This window comes from Nycticebus coucang, chromosome 11, assembly GCF_027406575.1.
Source record: "Nycticebus coucang isolate mNycCou1 chromosome 11, mNycCou1.pri, whole genome shotgun sequence".
Taxonomy (NCBI): domain Eukaryota; kingdom Metazoa; phylum Chordata; class Mammalia; order Primates; family Lorisidae; genus Nycticebus; species Nycticebus coucang.
In genome coordinates this window covers 30,667,747-30,692,314 of record NC_069790.1, presented here as the reverse complement: position 1 = coordinate 30,692,314, position 24,568 = coordinate 30,667,747, and the positions used below count along the sequence as shown (strand labels likewise).

Here is a 24,568-nt window from a genome sequence, read left to right as displayed (position 1 = left end):
TCTAAAAGGATAAACAATGCATTTAAACACTGAAAAAAAGACAGTTAAGAGTAAGGTATAAAAAACAATGCTGAGGCGGTGCCAGCCAAACTGCAACCAAAAATAGCTGGGCATTGTGGGGGGCGCCTGTAGTCCCAGCTAATCAGGAGGCTGAGGCAAGAGAATCACCTAAACCCAAGAGCTGGAGGTTGCTGTGAGCTATGATGCCACAACACTCTACTGAGGGCGACAGAGTGAGACTCTGTCTCTAAAAAAAATAAATAAATAAATAATAATAATAATAATAATATAAAGGTATTTGGGCTGACCGGTACAGAAACTAGAAAAATTGGCAAAGTTTGTTTCCTAAATTTATCAATGTGAATTTATAGATCTCTTTCTTCAATATAATAACCGGTAAAGTTATCCAAATCATGGTAACCTAAAGTGCTACTAAAATCAGGCTACTTTGAATTTCAAAATGCAAAAATTAGTAATAGTTTATTTTTATTTTTCAAAGTTATTTTTTTCTTTCTAATCCAAGTAACACATGTTCATTGTAGAAAACTGGAAAGTGTGAAAAAAATCTAAAGTCACAGGGAAAAACATTAATTTCACTACTCAAAAATAGTAACATTTTGGCTCGGTGCCTGCAGCTCAGTAGCTAGGGTGCCAGCCATATACACCAGGCACTGGTAGGTTTGAACCCGGCCCAGGCCTGCTAAACAACAATGACAACAACAACAAAAATAGCCAGGCTTTGTGGCAGGTGCTTGTAGTCCCAGCTACTTGGGAGGCTGAGGAAAGAGAATCGCTTAAGCCCAAGAGTTTGAGGTTGCTGTGAGCTGACACCATAGCACTCTACCAAGGTCAAAATAGTAAGACTCAGTCTCAAAAAAAAAAAATGTTTTTTCATCACAAGAAGATTATTTAAAATTTATCATAAATCGGGCGGTGCCTGTGGCTCAAGGAGTAGGGTGCCGGTCCCATATGCGGGAGGTGGCAGGTTCAAACCCAGCCCCGGCCAAAAACCACAAAAAAAAAAAAAAAAAAAAGAATAAAATTTATCATAAATCTATATTCTTACATCTTTGGGCCAAAGAACCCAAAATACAACATGATAAGCAAAGTTGTCTAATCAGCATTGTGAGGTAGGCTCTCCCTTACAGAGGCAATAGTCTCAGGCCTCAGGCTCTTTTATCATGAATCTTGAAAACTTTCCTAACTCTAAAAGGGTTCATGAAAATATCATTAGAACACTTTGTAAAACCATTAAACAGCTAGTATGTCTTCCTCAGGTAATCAAAACTGAAAGAATTGTGCATTCATGTGAAAACTGGTGCTACCTTTAGAACTATGGAAAAGTAATCAATTTTTCTAAGTATCTCCAAAGTGGGTGACATTTTTTGGTAGTTCACGTATGTGGTTCAAATAGTAGCCACACTCAAATTTGGCAGATTCTGTGTTTGTATCTCGCGTGATTCTACATCATCTGTTCTCTTGCATCACAGGGAACCTGCCCTTCTCAAATTGTAATTTATAGGTTTTACTGAGAGAGAGAATAGGGAGTTTATAGAATATTCAATTCCCACCTTGCTATTTTTTAAAGCAAAGATTGGAAAAAACTAGTACCAAGGCTTTTTTTGTTAATCCCAAGTATGATCTTGCTAAATGGCATACTGTTAAAACTCTCATACTTTTACAGAAAGATAATCAGCGTGTCTCAACAAATCAACCAATTCTTCAATTACGAAGGAATCTTGGTATGGTAGAAAGTGCATAATTGAAAAATCAAGGACTACTTTCTAGATCCTGCTGGGATATCCTAATTCACCTACCCAAAAGGCTCCAAGTTCCTTGTGAAAAATAACTGTGTTAGATCTCCGTGGATTTACTTCTAGCTCTAAACACTGCCTCTTCCTAAGTCCAAAGTTAGCTTCCATAACTTACAATGGTATAAAAGGAGGAAAGCAGGATAGGTTCTGGCCACAATTTTGAGGATGCTGAAAATGGTTTGGTTAATAATTTGACAGAAGGGCCATTTTCAGGTAGCACATTTACAGAAAAGGGGGTAAGCCTGCCTTGCTGGTCAAGGGTGACTCAAACTTGTCTGGAAGGATTTTGCCTGGCTTGTAAACACTCCTCTAGCGTTAAGACCATCCCATCTGATTAAGATGTTTTAAACCAGGTCCCGCTGCCCAAGGATGAACCCAACCAGGATGCACCCTGCGGACACTGGAAGGCCTCGGATCTCTTGGGTGAGAGCGGGATTGCCCGAGGCTGTGCCCTCCAACTGTCTTAGGAGTCCTAACTCCAAAAAGCATGCCTGGGACCCAAATACACCCTTCGCCCTGACTCAAAACCTGCCCACGGAGTGGAGTAGAGGAAAGAAAAGGCAATGAGAAGAAGTAGCGGCGTTGGCTGGCAGCCACAGAAGAGGCCAGGCCATTGGGACCAGCCGAAATTGTGGTTTTTAAGCCCTAACCCAACCGCAGCGCCTCCCATGAAAAAACCTCTTCGGCCATCCGGGCGCGAGAAGCGGGTGGCCGGAGTAAGGACAAGGGGGAGGAGGCACGAGGTCCTTACCCGCTGTGGCTGCCGGCTGCAGCCGGCGGCTCCAGTACCGGCGGCCAAAGGTGGCCCCTCGGAACCACAAGGAGGATGCCATACTGCCTCCGCTCTGCCTCTGCCCCGCCTCCCGGCGACAACCTGCGCCGCCTCCCTGCGGGCCCACAGACTGGGAGTATGCGCAACGGAGCCAGCGTGCAGGGCCGCAGCGTGGGACCGCGCGCGCACGCGCTCTCGCCGCTTGGGGGGTTGGGCACTCACCCGCGAGGGGAGGGGCGAAGCGCTGAGAGGCGCGGCCCGGCAGGACACGTCCCATCAATCCCCTTAATCCGTTTACTGACGGGAAAGCAGACCAATCAGAATTCCAAGATCCTCAGCCCTGCCCCCACCCCCACCCCCCAAAGCTGTCCGGTACTTTAAAGCCGGCGGGCTGGAGTCTCCTTGTTTACCAAACCGCAGAGGGTGTGTGGGGGACGGCGGCTGTCGCTAGCTACCGCCTCCTTGGCGCAATCATACCCCCAGAACCGCCCCTTCAGAGGCGTGTTTCCTCCTTGCTGTGAAGGACCCTACTGACACACAGCTTGAAAAACAGTTACAGAAATTTACAATGTGTGTAATAACTTAAAATCATTTGATTTTAACCCACAGTTTCTTAACACATTTGAAAATTAGTAGGAAAGCAAGTTGATAACATTATCTTTAAAGGGTAGAATCACTAGGAACTTGCACTTTTTAATTCCAGGATGTATTTCTCTAATGTTTCAAAATTAGACAGCCTGAATCTATTTTGTAGCAAAAACTAAAGGTAAATTAAAATTCGAAGAGTAGTACATAATGTTTGTATGTGTTAGAGAACCACACATCTTATTTATTCATTCTTCTGTGGGTGCTTGGTGTATTTATTTGACCCTTTGAAGCCCTTGGGGATAATTGTAGGGCTTCCCATCTCCACTGTACCAAAAGGTTGAGAGCCGTGAGCATACCAAAGCAGGACTTCCAACCTTAGGAGAAAGGAAATATAAGAGGAAAGAGAGAGAGAATAGCAAGGGGAAATATGAACCCCGGAGTTCATATCCACCACCCATCCCCCAAATTTTGTTTATTCATTTGCCTAGAGTTGTACTCTCCCAACCTTTTGATCTAACTAGAGGAATCAACAGATTTGACTTTGACCTTTCCTTTTTTTACTCTTCCTCAGTAACCCATAGAGTTGGAAGTGGATAACGGGAAAGCACCGAAATTGGATAATTTTTAAGTGGGCTATGTCAGTGGTTTGGGGCAAACTAGCAGCGTTTGCAAGAACCAGTATAAAGTGCAAGGCCCCCATTTGTAAGTGACAGAAAAATAATTATCTTGTCCTTCCACCCTACCCTCCACCCGACGGCAAGTCCCCGCCCGCCCCCCCCCCCCAAGAAAAGGAAAGGGAAGGAGGGAGGTCGGAAAAACTCACTTCAGCTATTGGACAGGCTCCTAGATTTCGGTCCCTCTACCTAAAAGGACTGTTAATTGGCTCTGGAGCATTTCCTACCTGTCCTCTTTTCTTGGTTTCATTAGGTTTTAGCTGGAATAGACCTCCTGCAACCAATAAATGTGGTCTTACAGCTTTTTATAATTACATGCTGAAGTGCAGTCTGCCTTTTAACTATGTCAACCTATAAAGTAGAGCTATCATATTTACAACACAGGACAACCTATCAATTGATCTCCCCAGCTCTTAAGAGAGTTTATATCCAAGTCATCTTGAGATTTTATATACAGTCAGATTGCTTTTGTCATTTTTATTGTAAGATACTGTTTTTGTTTGTCTATGTTGTTTGTGGGGCTCTTTCTTTGAAATTAAGTATTTATTTACAAAAGGTGCCTCCTGACCCCGTGCGATGGCTTGCGCCTGTAATCCTAGCATTCTGGAAGGCTGAGGCAGGTGAATTGCTTGAGCTCAGGAGTAACAGACCAGCCTGAGCAAGAGTAAGACCCCATCATTACTGAAAATAGAAAAAATTAGCCAGGCATTGTGGCTGGCACCTGTAGTCCCAGCTACTCAGGAGGCTAAGGCAAGACAATCGCTTGAGCCCAAGCCAGAGCACTCTACCCAGGGAAACAGAGTGAGACTCTGTCTCAAAAACAAAAAGGGAGGCAGCAGCCCAGGCGCGGGCGGGATCAGTGTAGGCATCACGGCTGGGATCACCACCATGGAGGCGGTGAAGCGCAAGATCCAAGTTCTGTAGCAGCCGGCAGATGATGCTGAGGAGAGAGCCGAGCGCCTCCAGCGGGAAGTGGAGGGAGAAAGGCGAGCCCAGGAGCAGACCAAGGCTGTGGTGGCCTCCTGGAACAGCATGATCCTGCGGGTTGAAGAGGAGCTGGATCGTGCCCAAGAGCGCCTAGCCCCTGCCCTGCAAAAGTTGGAGGAAGCGGAAAAAGCTGCTGAGGAGAGTGAGAGAGGTATGAAGGTTATCAAAAACCGGGCCTTAAAAGATGAAGAAAAGATGGCACTGCAGGAAATCCAGCTCGAAGAAGCGAAACATATTGCGGAAGAGGCAGATAGGAAATATGAAGAGGTGGTTCGTCCGTAGTTGGTGATTATTGAAGGAGACTTAGAACGCACAGAGGAATGATCCGAGCAGGCGGAGTCCCGGTGGCGAGAGATGGATGAACAGATCAGACTGATGGACCAGAACCTGAAGTGTCCGAGCGCTGCTGAAGAAAAGTATTCTCAAAAAGAAGACAAATGGGGCGGCGTCTGTGGCTTAGACGAGTAGGGCGCCAGCCCCATATGCCGGAGGTGGCGGGTTCAAACCCAGCACCGGCCAAAAACCGCAAAAAAAAAAAAAAAAAGACAAATGTGAGGAAGAGATAAAGATTCTTACTGATAAACTCAAGGAGGTAGAGACCCGTGCTGAGTGTGCTGAGAGATCGGTAGCCAAGCTGGAAAAGACAATTGGTGATTAGGAAGATAAACTGAAATGTATCAAAGAGGAGCAGCTCTGTACACAAAGGATGCTGGACCAGACTCTGCTTGACCCGAGTGATATGTAGAGCACCCCAGTCCCCCTGCTGCCGCTTCTCCCCCTGACCCTGACTCCACCTGAGGCCCGTCTGCATGAAGCTGACCTTTAAACTGAGGGCTGATCTTTAACTGGAAAGCTGCTTTCTCCTTTCGCCGCCCCCTCCATCCCCTACCCACCCTACCGCCATGTCTTTTTCGCCAAACTATCTGTCTCTTCCCAGAAATTCCAGCTGGGCTAGAGGTTGAACATCTTTGGGAACAACATTTAAGGGAATGTGAGCACAGTGCAAAATGTCTTTTAAAGCATGTTGTGATGTACACATTTTTGTAACTACCTTTTTTGTTGTGTGGCAACCATTTGTAAAACATTCCAAATACTTCCCCAGCTCTTGAAGCAGCAACCTAATCCCTTTCTCACTTTTGGAAGATGACTTTTCAGCTTAATGCATATTGCCTTCTTCTTAGAAGAGGGGGAAAAGGTATGGGCCTGCCTTACTGAGAACCAAACAGAGCCCAGGGAGAGACTCCTCTATGGACAACCTCACTGCTCTGTACAAAGTACCAGCCAAACCAGCAAGGTGATCCCAGGAGGAGTTAGCCAAAAAAAAAGAAAGAAAGGAAACAACAACAAAAACATGCTGTTGAGTTTTTCAGCTTTAAAATATCTTTGGACAACTTTTATTTTTCATTAGAAGTGACCAAATTAAGATGGTAAGACCTCTGAGACCAGATTTTTATCCTGTCTCTACCCCCTTGCCAAGGACTCAGAGAATGGATCATGTGCTCCTTATGTTGAGTGGACCACATAATTGCTCTCCTGCCTTCTTAAAGAAAATTATGTTTTTTGGGCGGCGCCTGTGGCTCAGTCGGTAAGGCACCAGCCCCATATACCAAGGGTGGTGGGTTCAAACCTGGCCCCGGCTGAACTGCAACCAAAAAAAAAAATAGCCAGGCGTTGTAGCAGGTGCCTGTAGTCCCAGCTACTTGGGAGGCTGAGGCAAGAGAATCGCTTAAGCCCAGGAGTTGGAGTTTGCTGTGAGCTGTGTGATGCCATGGCACTCTACCAAAGGCCATAAAGTGAGACTCTGTCTCTACAAAAAAAAAAAAAAGAAAGAAAATTATGTTTTTGCCACTCATTTAGTGATATGAAACTCATCTCATTACCCTTTTCTGGGTCCGAAGCTGCTATGTCTAAAAGTGCCATCTCCTTGTACTTTGCAACAGTCTGTGCTGGAGAAATCTTGAATAGCTTATGTACAAGACTCTGAAAATTTTATATTATTTGAAACCTTGCTTTGTTTGGTTTGGGGCACCCTGGGCACCCCATCTGGCTGTGAGAGCTCTCTACAGTCTTTGAGCTGGCAGTGTATTGAAAACCTTTTAAAGTTTCTTTCCCTGCCCAGTCCCCACTTTTTGGTGAGGTTTCTCTGAGTAAGGCCTATTAAGTGTACGTCCTGGAGCTTATTGGCTTAAAATGTACTCTCCTTTGGTGTGGTCTATTTGGGGCCAATGGGGAGAAAGAGAAAACCAGTAGTGCAACTGTTTTGATACTGTATATTGATATGTGTCTTTTTGAAATAAAGAACCAGTCCCTCCAACTTTCAGACCTATTTGACTTTTATTTATTAAACCAAATGTGCTTTCTCCAAAACAAGCAAACAAACAAACAAACAAAAAGAAAATGCTGCCTCCTGTGAACAGCATTCTCCTAGGACCAGAAGGGAAGAAAAAGGAAAGGGTTTCAAAAAGAGAAGGCAGAGCAAAAGCTAGGCATGAGATTTTTTTGTTTTAATTTCTTTTTAATGATAATGCTATGTTTGAAAAGGAAGTGGTATGGAAAGTCTGATTTCTTTTGCTCAACCATGACCAGGACATAAGTCATAATTTCTTCATATCTCCATATCATGTAAACTATTGTCTCCTCCTAGAAGCACCATCTTGATTCACAAATTAAGAGATTTTCATAGAAGGTTTCTCATAAGCATGATTTTTTTTTTGCAGTTTTTGGCCGGGGCTGGGTTTGAACCCGCCACCTCCGGCATATGGGGCTGGCGCCCTATTCTGTTGAGCCACAGGCAGCGCCCCATGATGATTTTTTTTAGTAATTCTTACTGTTTGAAAGTACTTGTAAGTATATTATTGCATTGGCAAAGGCAGTGACTGCCTATGACTAGCTTCTTTTACTTAATTTCCTTCCTGATAGTTTTGCCTTAAAGGCACTACAACTGCTGCCTACATCTCTGCCACACACATTTATTTGAAATTTTCAATGCCTTATAGTGGTCCATGATGTCTCCTTCCAGGAAGATGCAGTAGACATAGTTTTTATTCTTCCCACCAAGTCCAACTGAAAACTCTGGACATTATTTGTAAAACAAACATAAAAAGACACTGTATGGGCTCAGCGCCTGTAGCTTAAGTGGCTAAGGCACCAGCCACATGCACCAGGGATGGTGGGCTTGAATCTAGCCCAGGCCTGCCCAACAGCAATGACAACTATAACCAAAAAAAAAAAAAAAAAAATAGCCGGACATTGTGGCGGGCCCCAGGTAGTCCCAACCTCTTGGGAGGCTGAGGCAAGAGAATTGCTTAAGCCCAGGAGTTGGAAGTTGCTGTGAGCTGTGATGCCACGCCACTCTATCCAGGGCAACAGCTTGAGGCTCTGTCAAAAAAAAAAAAAGACACTGAACAGTGGAGCAAAGAAGTCATACCAGCTTCCGGACTTCAAGACCCAACAAGCAACACAGTAGTTAAGTACCCTGGGTTTTCTTTTAGCCTTATATGTCCCTAAGGGTTGGAGGAACCAAAACCCAGAAACCAAAAAATGTCAAGAGGCATAGACAAAAAAATGCCACAATAAAAGGCTGCTCTCTCTGGCTGAAGGATCAAAAAGGAAAAGCCTAGCAAGACAACTACTCTACTATAGATAAACAATACGCACACACACACACACACACACAAACTGTGGCCCTATCACCACAAAGCAAAGGCCAAGTAGGAAGCCTAGAATTCCACACACAATCAAAAATCACTGATTACACCAAAAACCCAGGAAGACCTCAAACTGAAAGAAAAAAGACAATAGATTGATGCCAACACTAATATGACAAGTTAAAATTATCTGACAAACATGTGAAAACAGCCATCAGAAAAATGTTTCAATTAAAATATGCTTGAAATAAATGAAAAAATAATCTCAGCACGTAAATAGAAAGTCTTGGCAAAAACAAGCAGAAAATATAAAGAAGAAATAAATGGATATTATAGCACTAAAAAAATGCAAGAAATGAAAATTTAGAACTCTTGAGTAAAACAGAACAGAAAAAAGAATCAGTGAACAGAACAATAGCAATTACCCATTCTAAACTTCAGAGAGGAAATAGACTGTGTGGAGGAAACCACAAAGCTGGGGGTTTGTGTTGTGACTCTAACAAAAGATCTACCATTCCTGTTATCAGAATCTGGGAAGAAGAAAAAAAAGATATTCTCAATAAGGCACGGACTACCTAATCATTTTAATACCTGTTCCCAAGATACTACTCTTATTTACTCACTTCCCATATAATGTGATACTTATCTCCCTTGCCTCGATTACTCTAAATTCCACAGGTTCTCTCTCTCTTTTTCTTCCTTCCTTCCTTCTTTCTTTCTTGTTTTCTTTTCCACAGTTTCTAATATCCCTTCTCTACTCCCCACTTTTTAGGACTCAACTCAAATGACCTTTCCCAAAAAGTATTTTTCTGGGTAATATGTAAGCAGTCATGATAATAATTGTTCAGTTTGATTAGAAAACTGTATCTAAGTCTCTTCCAAAAACTGTATCAGTTAGCATCAAGTTTGGCTGAATGAAACAGAAAATCCAATTAAAGTAATTTATTTTTTCCTTATAGAAGAGAAGTCTGGATGTAGGCAGACCTGGTCCAGTATGGCAGCACTGAGCTTTTAAAAATCCAGGCTTCTGTTTTTGTTTTTGTGTTTTTCTAGCACTGTTTTCTAGCTTCATTATTACTTCGTGATCACATATGGCTGGTAGTGGTCTTGTCTGAGGCCCAGAAGAGAAGATAGAATGGGGTAAAGCTAAAAGAAAGGGACGTGCTGGCAGACTGTTCTCATTTTCAGAAACCTTTCTGTAAGTCACACGTTACAACTGCCATTCCTACTATCTAGAACTTAAGTCATTTACCTATATCCAGCTGTAAAAAAAAAAAAAGATTAGAAATATAGATGGAAGATGGGGGAAGCAGAATGGATTTGGATAGGCTGGTTTTTGCCCTAGGTGGTTTCAAAAATGTTTGGAAGCATAAAACATTGATAATTAAATTTTGTCTCAAGTTGAGAATGTATCTATGTACATATTATTACATTTACTTAAATGGATTAGAGTTGGAGATACTAGTATGAACTCATGCTTAATATAGATATAGATGGTTACATATATTATTATTTACCAATATGTATGTATTTACAGGTTAATATACACACATTTATCTCCTTGCTCTATCCTATGAGGGAGCCTAAAAGCAATGATGATCCAGTAGCAACAAGCAAACCTAGTATTATGTTTCCCACTTCTATATGTCTACCTTTGACTATGGTAGTCAACAATTATCTACCCTTATAAATATGGATTGCAAAAGCTTATTAAATAAGTCTGTTGATTCTGCCAATAATTACGATTATACAAACTAATTTATACCCATATTTATTTTATTTACTATATTGTCCTCAATGTGCATATTCAATATAAACATTTAATCAAGTTAATTAATTATATTCCTTTGTTTACATTTTATAAAACTTATCTAAACAAGTTAACGCTCATAAACATGATAGAGCAGCATACTACCTAGTTCCTAACATGGCATGGCAATAACAAGACTGAGTCTTACCCCTTTCAATGATGTCTATAGTGTAAAAGTGTTATAAATTTACAAAAAAAAAGTCCATAAAATTTCATCTTGATAATTTTGTTCCTCAGTCCTGGACCTGAATTCCCATAACCTCTGAGAAAGGAAAAATTCAGAATCATGTTTACTTTTGTGCTAGCTACTTAACATAGTAGGAAGAACTAACAACATTAGAAAGAAATGCATACAGGAGCAGCGCCTGTGGCTCAGTGAGTAGGGTGCCGGCCCCATATACTGAGGGTGGACGGTTCAAACCTGGCCCCAGCCAAACTGCAACAAAAAATAGAAACTGCAACAACAAAAAAAAAGAAATGTATTGGTCCTGATTACTGAAAAGTTTATCACATGCTTGGCTTTAAGAAAGACTTGCTCTCTGTGTCTCCACTCTGCCCGTGTGATGCTGGTTTCATCCTTAAGCATCATGGCTTTTCTAGCTGCTTCCTTGGCAGTTACCTGTGTCTACTTATATTCTCATATCAAACCACTGTGGGCTGGATAAGACCTTCCTTATGGAAGAGAGAAGAAACTTTCTTCCTCACAGAAACTCCAGTCCTTATCAGATTCTACTTTTCTCTTAAACAGTTACTCTAGCCAAAACAATGAAATCGGCTCAGCACCTGTAGCTCAGCGGCTAGGGCACCAGACACATACAATGGAGCTGGTGGTTTGAATCCAGCTCAGGCCTGCCAAACAACAATGACAACTACAACCAAAAAATAGCCGGGCGTTGTAGTGGGTGCCTGAGGTCCCAGCTACTTGGGAGGCTGAGGCAAGAGAATCGCTTAAGCCTAAGAGTTTGAGGTTGATGTGAGCTGTCACACCACAGCCCTCTACCCAGGACGACAGCTTGAGACTTTGTCTCAAAAACAAAAAAGAAAAAAAAGTTAAATAAACCAAAACATTGAAATCAGACCCCACTCTTGAGCTAAGCTGAGGGCATTCACACACTCAAATCAAATGGCTTGAGCATGGGAGGTGAGGAAAAGATACGTATTGTTTTTGTCAATCAAAAGAGGGTGAAGGGCTACAGGATAACTGAGCAAATTTATCCATAGACATATCTTTAAACAGGTTTTTAAACTGGAAGATCCAGGTAAAATCTCTTCCCCCAAATATGCTATCATGCTTTTAAGAGTTGGAATCAGAAAGCTATTGGCCAAGTCATGCAGTCTCCAATGTTGATGTCATCTGTTTACATAACCTACTGGCCCCTTTGTGATTAAGCAGTGCATCAACTTTGTTCAATATCTCATATGTCATTATAACAAAAATAGATGAAGTATGTGGTTTTGTTGTTGTTTATTTGGTTTGGTTTAAAGGTATAATTACCAGAGGCTCATGACATTATTTTGCTAGTCTTGGATCACTCTGATACTTCCTACTCAGATTAGTTCTGCTTCTGGCCCAACTCATCTGTACAGAATATAAAGCAGAAAATTGTAATCCTGAATGCACATTAGAATTTCTCAAAATACGAAGGTCTCTTCCCCATCCGAAAGTAATCTGTGAGGTGAGTCGTAGGCTATAGAAACTAAACATAAATGATTCTGCTGTACAGTGAGTATTGAGAGCCACTGCCCTAGGAGGTAAAGTATCTAAGACAAAAAGGATACCCAGCAGTGAGTCATGCTGGCAACGATGGTGTGCATAGAAAGAGACAGGTATGAGAAATGTCTAGGAGGCAAAATTGATATTACCAGTTATCTCCATGAGATAAAGGAGACTTGAAGGTAAAGGAGTAATCTAACTGGATTCCCAGGCTTCTGGTTTGGAGGGGACTGGATAGATACAGTGCCATTCCTCAAGACAGGGAACTGGATATTGTTGTGTTGGAAGTGAACATGCCCAGGGCAGTTGGCCATATGGAGAGTCTAAGTTACAGACATATGCTATTTGGGAACCTGGGCTAATAGATGACAAATGAATGGACATGGGATCACTCCAACATTTCTAAGATGAAAAGAGAACAAGGTTACTGATAAAACCCCAGAGAATATGACTCAGGAGGTAGGAGGGGGGTGAAGAAATTAGCTTATGAATGCTGAGAAGGAAGGCTCAGAGAGGAGGAAAACAAGGACAAAATGATATCAGAAAGTTGAAGCAGGAGAAAAGTTCAAAGAGGAAATATTTCATAGTGCTGGTTATAATCCACTGATTGGTAAAATAAGCACAGAGAAGTTTACATAGACTTTTACAACTAAGAGTTATTGTTGACTTTAATAAGGAAGAGCAGGGTCAGTAAAATAGTGGGGTCAGATCACAATAGGTGAAGGAGACAATGAGAAATGGAGATGTTGACATAGTGAATCTGTTTTTTCAAGAAATTTGCCTTGTGCAAGAAAGGAGAAATTAGAAGAAAGCAAGTTCAAGGGAAGTTTTTATTTGTTGTTTGTTTCTGTTTTAAAGAGGAAAGAGACTTGAGTATGTTTAAGTGCTAAGGGGGAAAAGTCAGTAGAGAGACTAAAGTTGAAGAAGGAAGTCAATGGAAGATAGTTTGGGGGTTATTATTTTACAATTCCCGGGAATTTTTCCCTTTAATTTGCTTTAGCTTTAAAAAAAAAAATTGCCTCCATTTAGATGTTTATACATATGGCAAAGAAGTCGGCTTAATTGTGTCCATGTTCTAGTGTTTTGTGGAAAGTAAAACTTGAAGTAATGAAATTTGATATTTACCTTTATCTAAGCATAGCTAAAAGAGAGACTTGGTTTCTCCTATCTGTTTACAGTAAAATGCAAGAGGAAAGAAATGAATTGAAGATGGAATTCTTCAGCAAAAAGGAACCAGAAGTTAAAGTAATGTGGAGCAAGCTCCAAAAAAAAAAAATGCATTTATATAGTGCTTGAAACCAGAAGAACAAAAATATTTGTTGTAATAAATACATGTGGGTGTAATGAAACTATTTTTTTTTATGTAGCAAAATGGTTAACACAGATTTTAGGTATAGGTTACCTCTGATTGGGAGAAAGGGAAGGCAGGTTTATTATTATTCTTTAATAAACCATGAGATCAGAAAACATTTACCAGGAATCATTCGGAAGCCTGGACCAATTATTTCAGAGAAATGTTGCTCACAGGACATGACACTGAGCAGAACATTTCCATTCTCTCATGCAGCTCCCTTGTGATATGTGGCTAAATTTGGGCCAACAGAATATAAGCAGCAGTGATATGTGTGTTTTATATATCTTTTCTTAAAGCCGGAATCCTTTGCCCTGGATATTTTCTTTCCCATCCCCACAGACCAAAATATAAACCTGGAGAGAGCCAGTTTCAACCACATGGATGAAGACAATACCCAGGGACGTGATAAAGCAAAGAGATGGAAAAAACCTGGATTCTGAATGAAACCTGGGCCTCCGCTTTCATGGAGCAGAGCCCCTAAGCCTGCTGCCCTGGACCTCTTACCCTAGACATAATGAAAGAGAAAGAAACTTCTTTTTTTTTTTTTTTTTTTTGACACAGAGTCTCAAGCTTTGCCCTGGGTAGAGTGCCATGGCATCATAGCTCACAACAATCTCCAACTTTTGAGCTCAAGGGATCCCCTTGCCTCAGTTTTTCTATTTTTAGTAGAGACGAGGATCTCGCTTTTTGCTCAGGCTGGTCTCGAACTCATGAGCTCAAGCAATCCACCCTCTTCAGCCTCCCAAAGTGCTAGGATTATAGGTTTGAGCCACCACACGCGGCCAGAAAGAAACCTCTTTTTTTTTTTTTTTTTAAATACCAATAACGATGTTTAAGATAAGGACTAGAAACATAAACCTCATAAAGAACAAACAAAGACAAATACATTCGGAAAAGAACTCAGATGATTGCTGCAATGAAATATTGAGCAATAATAATAATAATAATGCAAAAAGAAAGTAACATTCACATTGTCAGATAAAAGTATGTCTATCATAGAATGCTTTCACTCTAAGGTTCAGTATGGAGTCATTAACTTCTTTTACTTTTTTTTCCCAAAGTCTCAAAAAATAGACGACTAATATTTATAAATAAAAATAGGAGATAATTTCAAAAAATAGATCATGCCAAATCTTATAGACAATGGAAAAAGAAGAAATACTTCAAAATCATTCTACTTCATCTGAATATACTTTAATATATCTGATATTAAAATTGGAAAAAATATATTATTATAAAGGGAAATTACAAACATATTTCACTTATAAATGAGGATTCAATATCCTAAATAATCTATTAACAAGTTGAATTAAAAATTATTGTTCAAATAATGTACTTGGTCAAAATTAAATCCAATTTATGTGAGAATTAGTCACTATTTTCTTTTCTTTTCCTTTTCCTTACCCCCTCCCAGCTTCTCTCTGTCTGCTCTCCCCTTCCTCACACCTTGTCATTAATTATCATTAATTGTCCTCATATCAAAGTTGGATATATAGGATTCATGCTTCTCCATTCCTGTGATACTTTACTAAGAAGAATGTGTTCCACCTCCATCCAGATAATACAAATGCTGCAAAATCTATATTTTTTTCAAAAATCTATATTTTTTAAATGGCTGAATAGTATTCTGTGGTATACATATACCACAGCTTGCCAATTGATTCCTGGGTTGAGGGGCATTTAGGCTGTTTCCACATTTCAGCAATTGTAAATTGAGCTGTGATAAACAGTCTAGTACAAGTGTCTTTATAATAAAAGGTTTTTATTCCTTCTGGATAGATGCCCAGTAATGGGATTGCAGGATCAAACTGGAGGTCTAGTTTGAGTGCTTTGAAGTTTCTCCATACTTCCTTCCAAAAAGATTGTACTAGTTTGCAGTCTCACCAGCAGTGTACTCTCGACATCCATGCCAGTATCTGAAGTTTTGAGATTTTGTGATATAGGCCATTCTTGTTGGGGTTAGATGGTATCTCAGGGTGGTTTTGATTTGCATTTCTCTAATAATTAGGGATGATGAGCATGGTTCAAAAAGTGTATGCATTTAGCATTTTAATAGCTGCCATCAAAATTCCTTCTAAACAGGTTCTACCAATTTGCTATCATGGATAGGAAAGTTTTAGATAATAGAAAAAAATCCTATCAACCTCCACAAATTTCTAAAAGCCATTGCCTTTGGAAGAAAGTATGGAGAATTCTCAAAGAACTCAAATTAGACCTCTCTTTTGACCCTGCAATCCCATTACTAGGCATCTACCCAGAAGAAAAGAAATCCTTTTGTCATAAAGACATTTGCACTAGACTGTTTATCCCAGTTCAATTTATAATCGCCAATATGTGGAAACAGCTTAAATGCCCACCAACCCAGGAACGGATTAACAAGTTGTGGTATATGTATACCATGGAATACTATTCAGCCATTAAAAAGATGAAGACTTTAAATCTTTTGTATTAACCTAGATTTGGGTAGAACACATTCTTCTTAGTAAAGTATCACAAGAATGGAGAAGTAAGAATCCAATATACTCAATTTTTTTTTTTTTGAGACAGAGTCTCACTATGTTGCCCTTGGTAGAGTGCTGTGGCATCACAGCTCACAGCAACCTCCAACTCTTGGGCTTAAGCGACTCTCTTGTCTCAGGCTCCCAAGTAGCTGGGACTACAGGCACCTGCCACAACGCCTGGCTACTTTTTGTTGTTGTTGCAGTTGTCATTGCTGTTTAGCTGGCCTGGGCAGGGTTTGAACCTGCCACCCTCGGTGTATGTGGTTAGCACCATAACCACTGTGCTACTTAAAAAAGAGGGGAGGGTGGTTTCAGTTCTTACAATATTTTTATTTTGTTCTCACACTTATCTGGTGGTTTGATATCAGGATCTCCAACTTCAGAACTTCTCTGAAGTTCTAGTGATCAAATTCACTCCTACTGCCACTGTAACCCTCTTGGCCATACCCGGGCTTGGGTTGTGGCTCCCTCTCTTCTTTTTACTCCATCACATGGTTCCACCTTTTTTCTTACTTTTATAAATTAAACAAAATTTATAATTTCATAAATTCTATAAATTAAGAAAACTCACTATTGGTGATTCTCATTCTTTCTTTTTGACTCAGCCTCCCAAGTAGCTGAGATTAAAGGCAACAGCCACAGTGCCTGGCTATTTTTTCTTTTTTAGAGTTTTAGTATGTCACCCTTGGTAGAGTGCTGTGGCATCACAGCTCACAGCAACCTCAAACTCTTGGGCTTAAGCAATTCTCTTGCCTCAGCCTCCCAAGTAGCTGGGACTACAGGTGCCCACCACAGTGCCCGGCTATTTTTTGTTGCAGTTGTCATCATTGTTAACTTTCCCAGGCTGGGTTCAAACCCACCAGCCTCAGCACAGGTGGCTGGCATTGTAACCACTGTGTTACGGCTGCCAAGCCAACGCCCGGCTATTTCTAGAGAAGGGATCTGGCTCTAGCTCAGGCTGGTCTCAAACTCATGAGCTGGGGCAATCCACCCACCTCAGCCTCTGGGAGTGCTAGGATTACAGGCATGAGCCACTGTGTCCAGCCCCGGTGATTCTCATTCTATTCTCATAGTTCTTGTGATTGTATTTCCTTTTCAATTTTTGTTCCTTTACTATCATTTTAATGGCATCCAGGTCAAATTCATGTGTATGGTTTGTCATTCAACATGGAAGCCTCCTCCTTGTTCTTATTTTTTCAAGTCTCAAAAGATTTTCTTGGTTGTCATCATGCATAAGAATCTACCTACCTAATTTTCCACTCAAAAGTAGATCATGGTGAGATCTAGCCTCTTATACAATTATAAAATAAAGTTGAACTACATGGGTAGGAATATTTCTGTCACCTTCCAGAAGTATTAGGTGCTTAGCACTTCAAGACGATTTTATTTTATTTATTTTTAATTTTTAGAGATAAGAGTCTCACTTTGACACCCTCGGTAGAGTGCAGTGGCATCACAGCTCACAGCAAACTCCAGCTCCTGGACTTAGGTGATTCTTTTGCCTCAACCTCCCCAGTAGCTGGGACTATAGGCGCCCGCCACAGTGCCTGCCTATTTTTTATTGTAGTTTGGCTGGGGCCGGGTTCAAACCCACCATCCTAGGTATATGGGGGCGGCGCCTGTGGCTCATTTTAAAGTATCCCCATAGCGCGGCACCTGTAGTTCAATCGGCAAGGGCACCAGCCACATACACCTGGAGTGGCAGTTCAAACCCGGCCCTGGCCGGCTAAGCAACAAAAAATATAGCCAGGCATTGTGGCAGGTGCCTGTAGTCCCAGCTACTTGGGAGGCTGAGGCAAGCGAATTGCTTAAGCCCAAGAGTTGGAGGTTGCTGTGAGCTGTGATGTCACAGCACTCTACCGAGGGTGACATAGCAAGACTCTGTATCAAAAAATAAAATAAAATAGGGTGGCGCCTGTGGCTCAAGGAGTAGGGCACTGGCTCCATATGCCAGAGGTGGCAGGTTCAAACCCAGCCCCTGCCAAAAAAAAAAAAAAAAAAAAAAATTAAAGGAAAACCAATATAAAAAGCATTTAATGAAAGAACTAAATGGGAATTTCTGTTAAACACTGGGAATAGCCTGACCTTTTGGTGGCACTGATGGAATATGACTCAGGATGAAGTCATACTAGTTTGGAAATAAGTGAGTGCGAGCAGAATGAAATAATGCATTATTCATATTTGGTTATTATTAGCAATTATTATAATTATAAGCATATTACCTAGGAGAAGTGGTGTGCTGGTAAATGTTTAACAACTGACTCTTCAGGGGAAAAAAGTGTGCATATGTGTTTTACATATGTGTGTGTATATGTTTATTATAAATTTCATTATATAAAAGATACAAGGCTTACAATTAGCAAATAATAGTAAAATATACAATACTCTTATTGTGACCTTCATATAGCCAATGTAGTCTTTTTTTTTTTTTTGAGACAGAGCTTTACTTTGTCACACTCGGTAGAGTACTGTGGCATCAAAGCTCACAGCAACTTCAAACACTTGGCTTAAACGATTCTCTTGCCTCAGCCTCCCGAGGAGCCATGACTACAGTCACCAGCCACAACCCTGCTACTTATTTATTTATTTTGCAGTTGACATGGTTGTTTTAGCTTGCCCAGACTGGGTTTGAATCTGCCAGCCTTGGTGTATGTGGGCGCCGCCCAAGCCACTGGATTCTTAAAGAATGCATCTGTTGATTTTAGCCAGACTTTGTTTTCTTTTTTTTTAAATTTCAGGTTAATGTGAGGATACAACTAGGTTACAATATTGCATGTTAGATAGAGTTCCTCTTGTAGTTGTGCCCTGCACCCAAAAGGTGTGCCTCAAAAGGTGAGCCCATATCCTTACAGTGTGTCCATGAAGTTAAACTTTTGTTTCTATAGCCAACACATGGTTATAATTGATCTATGACCTGACAAATCAGTGCATCCCAATTGACTCTTTTCCCAATAAATCTAATGTCATTATATCTAATACATATATTTTATTTTTTGCAATGGCTTTGCTTAACAATCAACTTGCGGCTCGGCACCTGTAGCTCAAGTAGCTAAGGCACCAGCTACATACACCAGAGCTGGCGGGTTTGAATCCAGCCCGGGCCTGCCAAACAACAAGGACAACTTCACCCAAAAAAATAGCTGGACGTTGTGGCGGGTGCCTGTAGTCCCAGCTACTTGGGAGGCTGAGACAAGAGAATCACTTAAGCCCAGGAGTTGGAGGTTGCTATAAGCTCTACCCAGAGCAAAAGCTTTAGGCTCTGTCTTAAAAAAAAAAAATCCGCTTGCAAAAAATCTGAAAATTTGATAATCAGCTCTTACAAACTGGTACAAGCTGACTCCAGAACATTATAAACTTGTTCTCCAACCTGGAGGACAAAATGAGAACCCATCTATTTTTGTTATCCAAATAATACTTCTCTGATGTGAAAATATCTTGTTTCTCTGTAATCCTCTCTCACTAATCATTCCCCATCTTCCACCATAAGAAAGTCATACACCTCAGGGAATGGGTAGTCAGATCTGCCTGGTCTCATCTCCAGAAGACAAAACCAGAAATTCCTCTCAGTCAACCAAAGTGGCACATTAGGGTTAGGCTATTGCTGGTGTCATAGCCACATGGTGGCACTATTGAAACACATGTATTATAGTTGCAGTTGCTTCAGTACCCCCCGCCCTCCCCACCATGCTCCCACTCCTAACTTGTCCTCAGTCATATAAAACATACACGTCTTCTAATAACCAAGCATCCCTGTCCCCTTTTGTACACAGTTCCTTTCAGTGCAGAAAATTCCATCAATGCACAAAGCCCCTAAAAGTTATATAACAGGAACTTCCTGTTGCATCTGTCCTGGCAACTTCTACTTTGTTGGGGTTTTTTTGTTGTTGTTGTTATTGTTTTGTTTTTTGAGGCAGTGTCTCACTCTGTCACCCTGGGTTGAGTGCTCTGGCATCATGGCTCACAGCAACCACAAACTCTTGGGCTCAAGTGATCCTCTTGCCTCAGCCTCCCAAGTAGCTGGGACTACAGAAGCCCGCCACAATACCAGGCTATTATTTTTTTGTTGTTGTGGCTATGTCATTGTTGTTTAGCTGGCCCAGGCCGGGTTCAAACCCACCAGCCTCAGTGTATGTGGCTTGCGCCATAACCACTGTACTAGAGGTGCCGAGCCTCAACTTCTTTTTGCCATCTAAATTTTAGGCTTGTCATCTATAAGTCTGTCTTTCAATGATGCAGATAAATCTGCCTGAACACGAGTTCAGAGCCTGGGCATGCTCAGCTCTTCTTCTAGTTTATGTACCGTTACTTCTGTGTGTCTGTCTCTCACTGCTGACCCTCTCTGCATTGCCTGCTAGGTTCTGTTTCACCTTACACCCCAATGGGAAAATTCCATTGTCATCTTCCATAAGAAATCCAACAAAACTCAGTCTTTCTATGTTTTGGCACCTTCACTGAAGTGCTCCCAACTCCATAAAAATAACCCAAGGATAGACTCTGATTGGCCAAGTTTGAATCATATGCCTACCACTGGACCAGAGTGCAGTCAAGAGGATGGCATGCTGTGAAGGATTAGACCTCTGTCACATGCCAGTTTCTAGGATGGGAGAAGTAGGAATGGCAGTCTAGAATTGCATGGAGTGAGGGAGGAGATATACCCCAGAGCAAGTGGGGAAATATTACCTAAAGACCTGATGGTGAGAGACAGAAATACTGAAAGAACAAATACAACAAACTTCCACTACTGGTAGAGATTTGACCCTTCCTTTTTTTTTTTTGAGACAGAGTCTCACTTGGTCACCCTTGGTAGAGTGCCGTGGTGTCTTAGCTCACAGCAACATCAAACTCATGGGTTCAAGTGATTCTCTTGCCTCAGTATCCCAAGAAGCTGAGACTATAGGCACCCACCACAGCACACAGCTATTTTTTAGAGATGAGGTCTCACTCTTGCTTAGACTCATGAGCTCAGGTAATCCACCCACCTCAGCCTCCCAAGTGCTGGGATTAAAGGTGTGAGCCACCGTGCCCGGCACTGTGCCCAGCCCCCTGCCCAGCACCGTGCCAGGCACCATGCCTGGCGATTTGATCTTTCCTTACTGAAAGCTCTCTCTTTTGAAATGTTTTACAATTCCTGGAGAAAACAAAGAATTGTGCTTTGTGGGAGACAATGATAAAATAAGGCTGGGCATGGTGGTGGTTCACATCTGTAATCCTAGCACTCTGGGAAGCAGAAGCAAGAGGATGGCTTGAGGCCAGACTTTCAAGACCAACCTGAGCAAGAGTGAGACCATGTCTCTACCAAAACTAGAAAAAATTAGCCAAGCATGGTGGTTTGTGCCTGTAGTCCCAGCTACGTGGGTGGCTGAGGCAGGAGGATTGCTTGAGCCCAGGAGTCTGAGGTTGCAATTAGCTATGATGATACCATTGCACTCTAGCCCAGGGTGATGGAGTAAGACTATGTCTCAAAAGAAAAAAAAAAAGCACAAAAAAACCCCCAAAAGTAAAATGAAAACATATTTAACACAAAGCAATGCCAAAGGATGTCCTTTGAAACATTCCTTTGAAATATTAGCTTATCTATTTTGAAGTTTGTATTTTCATACAATTGGTATTCTCAAAGTGGGAGCACAATTTTTTTTGTATGCCCTCAAACTTTTCAACGCGTGGCATTACTTTAAATTTTTGTTTAATGTGATATCACTAAAATTTAGGAGCTACAGTGGAAATGTTAAATCGGATACTGCCTTATATACTTAGGTAGAGCCAAAAATGCAAATGATATCACTGCTATTTATTTCATTATTATAACTTGATATTTTGTACCTCACAGGCTTTTTTATTTCTAAAAATTCAACATACATAGATCAAAATATAGGAAAGAATTAAGCTTTGGAATGAGAACTCTTTTGAGTGTGGGAAGTATTAACAAAGAGCTGCATTTGCTCTGCAGTTTCTAGAATGCCTGCTGCTGTTTGCCTGCATCACCACTGGAAGGCTATCTTGTATCTTGCATCTTTATAGCACATGCACGTCTAAAAAGAGTTCAGAGACTCAGAGGAGTAGACATCAAACTGAGTGCTCATATTCCTACCGCACATGAAGACTTTCCAAAAGCACATGGTAATTAATTTTGTTTTGTTTTGTTTTTGAGACAGTCTCACTCAGTCACTCTGGGTAGAGAGTGCCATGGAGTCATAGCTCACAACAACCTTAAACTCTTTGGCTCAAGAGATTATCTTGTCTCAGCCTCCATAGTAGCTGGGACTACAAGTGCCCACCACAACGCTTGGCTAGTTTTTCTAATTTTTTTTTTTTTACAGTTTTTGGCCAGGTCTGGGTTTGAACCCACTACCTCTGGTATATGGGGCTGGTGCCTTACTCCTTTGAGCCACAGGCACCACCCAGTTTTTCTAATTTTTTAGTAGAGATGGGATCTCACTTTGCTCAGGCTGGTCTCAAACTCTTGAGCTCAGGCAATCCACCAGCCTTGGCCTCCCAGAATGCTAGGATTACAGGCATGACTCACCTCACCTGGTAGACATGGTAATAGTTTTAATACAACCAGATTATTATTATTATTTCCAGATTATCATCATCATTATTAATATCATTATTATTATCATTATTGAGACAGAGCCTCAAGATGTCATCCTGGGTAGATTGCCGTGGCATCGCAGTTCACAGCAACCTCCAACTCCTGGGCTCAAGCGATTCTCCTGTCTCAGTTTTTCTATTTTTAATAGAGATGAGGTCTGGCTTTTGTTCAGGCTGGGCTCGAACTCATGAGCTCAAGTAATCCACTCACATTGGCCTCCCAGAGTGCTAGGATTATAGGTATGAGACACTGCACCCAGCCTATATATATATATTTTAGAGATAGGGTCTCACTGTGTTGCCCAGGTTGGCCATAACCCCCTCTGGCTCAAGCAATCCTCCCAGAGTCTATGGGAGTACTGAAGAGCAACACCACACTTGGCTCCTTTTGTTTAAATTTTAAAGTGATAGAAATGATAGGCAGTAAGTCTGATTTAGTTGATTAGTTTGACAGTGAAGACTGATTTCTCCAGTTATATATTTATGTAATGGACTTATTCCATTAACTAAATGAACTAAACCTACAGCTCCAATCTGTTAAAACAGTTAAAGTACATATTCAAATTATAATACACCAGGACACACATTCTTTGCAGTAATTTGAACTTAAAATAAAACATTTTTAGGTATCCATGTGAAATGTTCAAGGAATCTGACATTTTTCAAAATTCCTTGGGGATTACATCTGCAAAGAACTTTGAAGATACCTGGTCCAAAGAACCAGATAAAAGTTTAAGCAATTTAAACTCTTAATTAAGAAAATACAACTGTAGGCTCGGCGCATGTAGCTCAGTGGTTATGGCACCAGCCACATGCTCCCCAGCTGGGTTTGAACCCGCCCTGGGCCTGCTAAACAAACAAACAAGAAAATAGCGAGGGGTTGTGGCAGGTGCCTATAGTCCCAGCTACTACAGAGGCTGAGGCAAGAGAATCGCTTGAGCCCAAGAGTTTGAGGTTGCTGTGAGCTATGATGCCACAGCACTCCACTAAGGGTGACAAAGTGAAACTCTGTCTCAATTAAAAAACAAAAAGAAAATATAACTGTATAACTTACAGCTTATAATTAATTATGAAAAATGTCCCATTTAAGAGAGAAAGAAGTAAAAGAACATAATGATACTGGAATTTCTTCCTCAGTAGGTCCTTGGTCTCAGAGATTCAAAGAATGAACCCACAAACCACAGATAAGTGGTAAGACAGGATTTTATTAGACTGAAAGGAATACAGAAGCCGTAAAAAGCACTAGAGCTTCTAGCAAAGGAGAAGACCCGAGTCGGAAAATCTCTCTCAAGGGGCCTTTGTTTAGGGGTATATATTAGATTTTTGGCTAGAACTTGGTAGGTGGAAAAACATCTTTTCAAAGTTAATGAGTGCATTAACAAATGAATAAATTGGAGGGGGGGCAAAAATTAAATAAATAAATAAGAACAAATGAATAAATGCAGTCCCTCCTCTGCTAGGGCAAGGTTATTAGGTCCTTACAGTTTTTGTCTCCGAGAAGGGATTAGGGTGTGTGCTCCCTACTCAAGGTGGAACTACCCCAAAATGACTCAGGCTGCTTTGTTCATGACCTTCCTAAAGCCCAGAAGGTGTGGCCTGGAAAAGGCAGTCTGTTTGTGCCTGGAAATGGGGGTCTGATTTCTGAGCTCACCTGGGCCTAGGGAATGGGGGAGTCCCTGTCCATCCCTGAGTGGGGGAACCTGTATCAATAACATCTAAGCAAAAATTCATATTTAGCAAAGTTAATGTTTTTTCTTGTTTACTTAATTTTTTTACTCTTGAATCTAATCAAATGTGAGTTTTTCCCCATTGAATACAGAATTTGCCCAGAAGACACACTAAAGCTTTCAGTCCCACCATCTTCTAGCCTTTTTTTTTTTTTGCAGTTTTTGGCTGGGGCCAGGTTTGAACCTGCCACCTCTGGTATATGGGGCCAGTGCCCTACTCACTGAGCCACAGGCGCTGCCCCATCTTTTAGCCTATTTATTTATAGTGTAGGTGTAAAATGGTGCTTAAACTTTATTTTCCCAATATTTAAGCCTATTACACCTATATTTGAACATTCATAAGAGCAAAACTTTCTGATTACAGTTTTCCTGGGGGTGGTTTTCCCCTC

The 24,568-nt window shown here is 41.2% G+C and overlaps 1 protein-coding gene and 1 pseudogene across 2 annotated transcripts in view; one reads left to right on the top strand and one right to left on the bottom strand.

Moving 5' to 3' along the window:
• The window catches only part of HIBADH (3-hydroxyisobutyrate dehydrogenase), a 141,588-nt gene extending 138,710 nt beyond the window's left edge, over positions 1-2,878 (bottom strand). The window contains exon 1 of one of the 2 annotated variants that reach the window (XM_053609268.1): positions 2,566-2,878. In XM_053609268.1, the coding sequence (XP_053465243.1) occupies positions 2,566-2,863 (298 nt within the window). In that variant the 5' untranslated portion in view covers positions 2,864-2,878. The remainder of the gene's footprint in view (positions 1-2,565) is intronic. The other variant, XM_053609269.1, reaches the window with a different exon arrangement.
• A 1,853-nt stretch (positions 2,879-4,731) lies between these two features.
• Positions 4,732-5,580, top strand: LOC128598705 (tropomyosin alpha-3 chain-like; annotated as a pseudogene).
• Positions 5,581-24,568: the final 18,988 nt, after the last annotated feature.